We start from the raw sequence: 7708 nt of genomic DNA, 5'->3' as shown, positions 1-7708 counted from the left end.
CCTATATTCTAAGTATAAGAAGCGAGTCTAAAATGCTAATTTAACAGTGTTACCATAAAACACTGTAACTTGAGTTGATGGTTACAACACTTAGAAAGAAATAGAGAAAAGTTTATTTGCTTAGAACACGTACAAGAACATGATATTGAAATAAAATAGAAAGAGAATCAGTTGTTAGAAAAAATAATAATATTAAAATCAAGATCCTCAAATTAAGTTTAAACTTTGTATAAAATTGGATTTCCTGGATATGTTAAATTACAAAACTATGCAATAGTAATAAAAAAAAATTAATAACAATAACAATACAAATTTGATTTAGTTAGTTTATACGAATAATATTATATATTATTTATTCCCTTTAGTAAGTTAGTCGTACCTATGTCACGTCATACTACATTTTGCAACTTTCACGGTCTTTATTAAGCCGGCCTTTGTTTCTCCTCTTTGTCTAGTTAAAGCATTGAGTTAAAACCTCATTGTTTAGCAAATAAAGCATTACTATTTGGACGGTTTAATAAACTGCTCCCACTATCATTTTAGTTAGGATTGTGATCACGATAATGTCAACAGATGTAGAATTTTGCTACAGAAATCGGGCTTCATCTTGCGAAAAGCATATTTCAGCTTTGATTAGATTAGATTAGGTTTATTTATTACCTTTGGAAAAAATAAATTATTAACAATGTTAGTTAATTACAAGAAATTCACAAAAGGATCGTCAAATGTATACAAAAAATAAATCTTATTAATTCCTATTAAATTGTCAGCCAAAATAAAATAAAAAAAAGAATATAAGTATTTTGAAATTACAATTCAATTCAATAATAATAATTAAAAGCAAAACAAGAATATACTTAAATCTTAGAATATTATGCATAGGAACAATCAATCAAACGAGCAATCAAAAAATGTCAAAAACATAAAATAAATGTAAAATAAAAATTCACTTCACAAAAATTGTTGAAAAAATGTCAGTAAAACAAAAACAAGATACAAAACCAGGTACATAAAAAACAACAAATGATAATGCATACTTTGTCAACTCGGTGTGAACTTCCTAAAAACTTTCTCCATCAAAACGTAACGAGGAAACTGAATCACGTACCAGGGTAGAACTTTTTCAGAATCAATTTCGCTACTTGACATGGGTTATGTTATTTATGGGGATGTAACTGACGGGTCCATTTCGTCTCGCATACTTATTGAAACCGCCGTGGTGGCCTAATGGTTTGACCTATCGCCTCTCAAGCAGAAGGTCGTGGGTTCAACCCCGGCTCGCATCTCTGAGTTTTCGAATTATGTGCGGAATTACATTTGAAATTTTCCACGAGCTATGGTGAAGGAAAACATCGTGAGGAAACCTGCACAACCTGCGAAACAGTTCAATGGTGCGTGTGAATTCCTAATCCGCACTGGGCCGCGTGGGAACTATGGCCTGCCCTCTTGTTTCTGAGAGGAGGCCTGTGCCCAGCAGTGGGAACGTATTATAGGCTTGGGATGATGACTTATTGAAAGTCCGAATGTAATATTTGGCAGAATGATCGTTAGTCATACATAACTCTTTTTTCTCTGATCCAGAAATAGTTAGTATTTTTATAAAACAAAACGGAACCTAACACTATATTTTATTAGGTGACCATTTAAAAATTTCAGAAAAATTTAAGGTTTCAGTTGGAAAAAATATGACAAACGATGATTCGGACTAAAAATGTACGGTATGACTAGCGAAGAGGATGCGAACTTTGGCGCTGATCACACGAATTAATAGCACGACGGTTCCACCCTGTACGAGATTGAGTTTCTTTGGACTGTATATATTCACTTTGTGGCCATTATGATTAGTAATCACAATCTGCCACTTAAAAAAAATCATGATTTTATTTCGTCACTTCCTTCTTCAGATATAACATATAACCAGGTAGTCCTTTAAACCTACAAGGCACCATTCGCACAATTTAAAGACTCGATTCGTGAATCGGAAAGTTTTTTTTTTTTTTTTGACATTTCTACCTAAGTAAGTCGCCCGACAGCCGTTAGCTGCTCATTCTTTTTTCGTGCGAGGCACCGTGCACATCATACTTCGATAACCGCAAGGTTACCCACAAAAAAAAAAAAAAAAAGTTGAATTATTTTAATCTAATTGTAATTAAAAGATTAAAATCATGCCGAAACGAGGCTACGATCGAAAGATTGAGCGTTACGCGAGGAAAATTAGACGGCTTGAGGAGAAACAAGACCGTAGACGACATCGAATTATCAGCTCGTCAGACTCGGAAGAAAACACGGGTAAGTGAAGTGTTCCTTTTATAAGTGATAAAATTATGCTCAAACGCCCCAAATTCGTACAGACCATTGTTACCAGGAGGTTGACCGCGGGTCAACACGGTGATACGGTACCGGTCTTGCCTGGAGGTTAACCGCGGGTTAACACGAATGGCAATCAAAGGATCCACAAAGGACTCCTTTTCTTATTCATTCTCATATCATCATAACGTTGTCCATGGGTCAGCATATGACGATAGAACATAAAACAAAATTACCTTAGTACGAAATTAACAAAATCCAAAATTGTCTACATAGATTATGAATTTAATTGAAATCATCTTGTCTTGCCTAGAGATTAACCGTGGGTTAATACGGGTTAACTACGACAGTAATTCAATATAACGGAAAGTTATGACCCTCACTGGGCGCCAAACTACCCGCATTTTATTTTAATGCATAACGAAAATTGACTTATTCGTTTTCTTTTGGATTTTAGACAACGAGCAACAAATAACTGACAATACGACGCCGCCGCCCCCCGGCGACCCCAGTCAGACGGCTGATAACGCTGATCAAGATGCGGATGGCGGTGACCAAGTCGGCGGATCAAACCCTGAAACTTTAGAACCGGGCCAGGCGCCGACTGCCGTTCCAGAGTTGGACCCCGACATATTATTGGCCCTAGGGGAAGCCACCGAAGAGACCCCTAGGTACGGTGAAAAAATTCACGAAAAATTAGCTGGTTTATGGCTGCCCATATTACGCAAGGGCTTGAATAAGGAAGCTAAAGTTTCGCTAATGAAACAGTTCTTGATACCTGAGAACTGCACACTCCTACATGCCCCGAAATTGAACGCAGAGATTTCGGCCGCTGTGTCAGACTCGACTAGACTTCGAGATAAGCGAGTTGAATCTGTTCAACAACAGCTAGGCACAGGGATAACAGCTCTGAATAAGGGACTTTCGCTACTTCTAGACGGCGATAAGGATAGGATACAGGCTATAAAGTATCTAAGCGACAGTTGTCGCATCTTATGCGACGCCCATTTCATAGAAACCGAAGCCCGTAAGAAGTTTGTAACACCTGGACTCGACAAATCATTTCTTACCATCATCCAGGAGGTCGATCGAGATGAGATGCTCTTCGGGAGTAAACTTTCCGAAAAAATAAAAGCCTCAAAGGCTATAGAAAAACAGGGTCTTCAAATTAAAAAATCAGCCCCCGTCAATAAAATACCCTCGACGTCCACCACTCAAGCGTCCACAGCTAACCGGCTCCGGTCCCAGGTAAACTGGTCGGGCCCTCCTCGCTACACGTCGAGCAGGGGGGGGCGGGGAGGACCACGGAGGACGCAACCAGCGGGTCGCAGAGCGCCGCAGGCGCCAGCCACGAGATCACAGTCTCAAGCAAAACCCCGTGCTCCAACACAACAATAGAGGTACATGCCGGTAGAATTCAGCATTTCTATAATTGCTGGTGTAATATAACGAAAAATTCCGTTATTTTAGAATGGATAAGCAAAGGTTATTCTATACCATTTTGCGGACCAGTGAGGCAATCGTACATTCCATCAAATTCTTTGACTAGTGTCGAGGAAGCAGATATGATGCTGGCTATAAACAAACTAACGGAGTTAGGCGCGATTTCCAAGTGCGAGCGCTCCGACGGCGATTTTATCTCGCCTATCTTTCTAGCACCGAAATCGAATGGTGAAAAACGGTTTATTTTAAATCTAAAAGCTTTAAACAAGTTCATACCAAAGTCTCATTTTAAGATGGAGGACCATAGAACAGCAGCAAAACTTATACCGAAAAATGGTTTTTTAGCTACCGTAGACTTGAAAGAAGCCTATCTTTTGATACCGATTTGTGAGGCCGATAGAAAGTATCTTCGTTTCATATTTAACAATATTGTCTATCAGTTTCATGCTTTGCCTTACGGACTATCTGTGGCACCGCGAGTTTTCACAAAGATAATGAAGGAAGTAATCACTTTCCTAAGAAACCAGGGTCACAAATCGGTAATTTATCTCGATGATATTTTGTGCATAGGCGATTCCTACCAAGAGTGCTCTTCCAACGTAAATGAGACTTTGGCATTGCTACGGTGTTTAGGTTTCGTCATAAATACCGAAAAAAGCAACCTGAAACCGCATCAGACTTGTAAATTCTTAGGTTTCATGTTTAGTACCGTCGATTTAACTCTTTATTTGCCTTCTGATAAGCGAACTAAAATAGCTCAACTAGTCCAAAAGTTTTCATCGTTGAAAACGTGTACTATACGAGAATTTTCACAACTCATTGGCGTACTAGTCGCCGCTTGCCCAGCAGTCAAGTACGGGTGGCTGTATACAAAAACACTAGAACAAGAAAAATACCTGCAGTTGGTCAAATACTCGTACAATGACTTTGAAACCAAGATAAAGCCAAGAAGTCTAATTCTAGCAGATTTACAATGGTGGGAGCGAAACATTTTTACAGCTTCGAACGACATGAGACCAGATGAGACCATTTCTCTGGAAATTTTTACAGACGCGTCCAGAACAGGCTGGGGCGCCTTTTGTAACAACAAAAGGGTAAATGGCGGATGGAAGGATGACGAATTGTCTTTCCATATTAATTATTTAGAGCTTCTCGCTGTCTTCATGGGACTAAAATGTTTCGCTCGTGACCTATGTAACTGTGCTATATTACTAAGAGTAGATAACACTACAGCCATCAGTTACGTAAACCGCATGGGTGGCGTACAATTCCCGCACTTAAGCAACTTAGCAAGGTTGATATGGCAGTGGTGCGAAGAGCGCGGCATCTGGCTATTCGCTTCGTATATAAACACGAAAGACAATGTTGAAGCGGATCAAGAATCTAGAAAGATAAACATTGACACGGAGTGGGAACTATCAGACTGGGCCTTCCAATCTATAGTTCACAGTCTGGGTCAACCAGAGATAGACCTTTTCGCTTCTCGCACCAATGCAAAATGCATAGACTATATATCCTGGAAGAGGGACCCAGATGCATTGACAATTGATGCGTTTACTATCCACTGGGGATCTAAATTTTTCTACGCTTTCCCGCCTTTCGCACTAATCCTCAAGTGCCTAAGGAAGATTATTAGTGATAAAGCTTCTGGTATCTTAGTGTTTCCTTACTGGACAGGTCAACCCTGGTTCCCCCTCCTTAGGACGATGCTAAAGTCTGACATCCTTTTCTTCACCCCTAATCGGGACCTTTTACAATCATGTTACAGATCCACTCACCCGATGCACCAGAGGCTTACCCTGGGGGCCGCGAAGCTCTCCGGATCGCATTTATGCGACGAAAAATCCCGTCTATCGCCATAGATTTAATGATTCAATCTATATCTCAAAGCACTCTAAAGCAATATAGCAGCTCTTACAGACTTTGGTGGCAATATTGCATAGAAACTAAACTTAACCCTTTTTGTCCCTCAGTATCAGATACTTTAACGTTCTTGACAAAACAATTTAATGCAGGGGCATCCTATGGAACCATAAATAGTCACCGGTCAGCTCTGTCTTTGTTGGCCGGCGACAATTTAGGATCCGACGAGAGCATAAAACGTTTATTAAAGGGTATTTTCAAACGTAAGCCTTCCGTTCCAAAATACGTCAATACGTGGGATCCACAGTTAGTTCTTGATTTCGTCTCAAATTGGTCCCCGAACAAAGACCAAACTCTGGAAAAAATCACGAAAAAACTTTGTGTATTACTAGCTCTCTGTACTGGCCAGAGAGTTCAAACGCTGTCCCTCATAAAGATCTCCAACATTATAAAAGGCCCTGAGGCGTGTAAGATACCAATCTTAGATGTGATCAAGACTTCAGCAATAGGCAGGGAACAACCGGTTTTGATCCTCCCCTACTTTAAGGAAAATCTCAATATTTGTCCGGCCACGACATTAAGTGATTATATTGATATGACGTCTAGCTTAAGACCAGATAACTTAGACTATTTGTTGATTACACATAAAAAACCTTATAAAAAGGCGTCTTCTCAGTCGATTAGTAGATGGATCAAGCAAACACTGGCGGAGAGCGGCGTTGACGTGGCAGTGTTTGGTGCACACAGCACGCGCCACGCGTCCACCTCGGCGGCGGCCTCCGCCGGTGTTAGCATTGACACTATAAGGAAAAGGGCCGGATGGACCAGCTCCTCCCAAACATTTGCCCGCTTCTATAATCGACCTCTTCTGAATGATGATCAGAACTTCGCCAGATCGGTTTTTGCAGTAGAATAAGCTCTGTGTTTTGATTCTATGTACTCAAATTAAGAAAGAAGACTATTTTAATAATAATATGTATATCTGTAAGACATACTCTATTATGTACCTAATTATGGTCAAGAAATAAAACTTTTTTGATTGCTTATAAACAACATTTTACTTATAAAAACTAACTCTAAACATCTACCTGGTTATATGTTATATCTGAAGAAGGAAGTGACGAAATAAAATAGATGATCAAACGAACTTCTAAGTGAAGTTCGATCATTATTTTGTGAGTCACTTCCTTCGAAGATATAAATCACCCGCCCAACCCAGAACCCTAGAAAAAGTTTATTTATTTCCCTCTCTAAAGAAAATGAGCAGCTAACGGCTGTCGGGCGACTTACTTAGGTAGAAATGTCAAAAAAAAAAAAAAAAACTTTCCGATTCACGAATCGAGTCTTTAAATTGTGCGAATGGTGCCTTGTAGGTTTAAAGGACTACCTGGTTATATGTTATATCTTCGAAGGAAGTGACTCACAAAATAATGATCGAACTTCACTTAGAAGTTCGTTTGATCATCTAATGGCGGCGCTTCATGATATGCCTAGGAATTCATGATCTGCCTAAACGTCACTAGGCAAATCGCTAAACGGTGAGTTATGAACGATATGGCGGATGTCCCTTAGCCAATTCATGAATTGGCGGCATTTCACGATATCCTAGGAATTTCGTGATCTGATTTTACGATCGGCCGCCGACAACAACACGATCGGTTGACAACTTTAAGTGCAAAAGAGTTACAAACAAACTTTAAATTACTATAAGAATTGTCATAATATTTTAGTTACCTACGGTCTGAACTGAATGTATTGTGTATGTGTATGTAGAAATCGCTCTGAAGCGATAAGGCCGCCTACCTCAGAAAATGTCCGTGTGTATACCTGTATTTTCTGTACTGCTTACTATGTGTTGGTGTGCAAAAAAGTTATTGTATTGTATTACGAGAAAGTCCTCGAATAGTTAGTCAACTTAGTGACTGTACTCATGTAAAACGTAAACAATTAAATAATAAATCAGAACGCTTCGTATGACTCAAGTAATTTAGGAAGAAATTGGTCATAATTGTAATGGCGCAATTCGATGTAACAAACATGTCGGAACGTGTTTGTTCTTGTTTATATTGTCATCATGTAGTGCAAAGTCAGATTG

At 39.3% G+C, this 7708-nt stretch overlaps 1 protein-coding gene across 2 annotated transcripts; it reads left to right on the top strand.

Annotated features, from left to right (window-relative positions):
* Positions 1 to 1934: 1934 nt before the first annotated feature.
* On the top strand, positions 1935 to 7044 carry LOC141438667 (uncharacterized). Of its 2 annotated transcripts, XM_074102549.1 has the most exons (3): positions 1935 to 2289; positions 2765 to 3707; positions 5519 to 7044. In XM_074102549.1, the coding sequence occupies exons 1-2, from the start codon at positions 2166 to 2168 to the stop codon at positions 3703 to 3705; spliced, it is 1065 nt and encodes a 354-aa protein (XP_073958650.1). In that variant the 5' UTR covers positions 1935 to 2165; the 3' UTR covers positions 3706 to 3707; positions 5519 to 7044. The 2 variants fall into 2 exon arrangements, with proteins under 2 accessions (XP_073958650.1, XP_073958649.1); XM_074102548.1 differs by having other exon boundaries at positions 2765 to 7044.
* Positions 7045 to 7708: the final 664 nt, after the last annotated feature.

The sequence above is a fragment of the Choristoneura fumiferana genome, chromosome 19 (assembly GCF_025370935.1).
Source record: "Choristoneura fumiferana chromosome 19, NRCan_CFum_1, whole genome shotgun sequence".
Classification (NCBI taxonomy): domain Eukaryota; kingdom Metazoa; phylum Arthropoda; class Insecta; order Lepidoptera; family Tortricidae; genus Choristoneura; species Choristoneura fumiferana.
The sequence above is the reverse complement of the archived record's forward strand: the minus strand, read 5'-3'. Positions and strand labels throughout refer to the sequence as shown.

Excerpts from the sequence above, each read along its gene's own strand:
- LOC141438667 (XM_074102549.1), top strand. The coding sequence starts at position 2,166 with ATGCCGAAACGAGGCTACGATCGAAAGATTGAGCGTTACGCGAGGAAA. Across the intron at positions 2,290-2,764 it reads AGACTCGGAAGAAAACACGG|ACAACGAGCAACAAATAACT; the intron begins GTAAGTGAAGTG and ends TTTGGATTTTAG.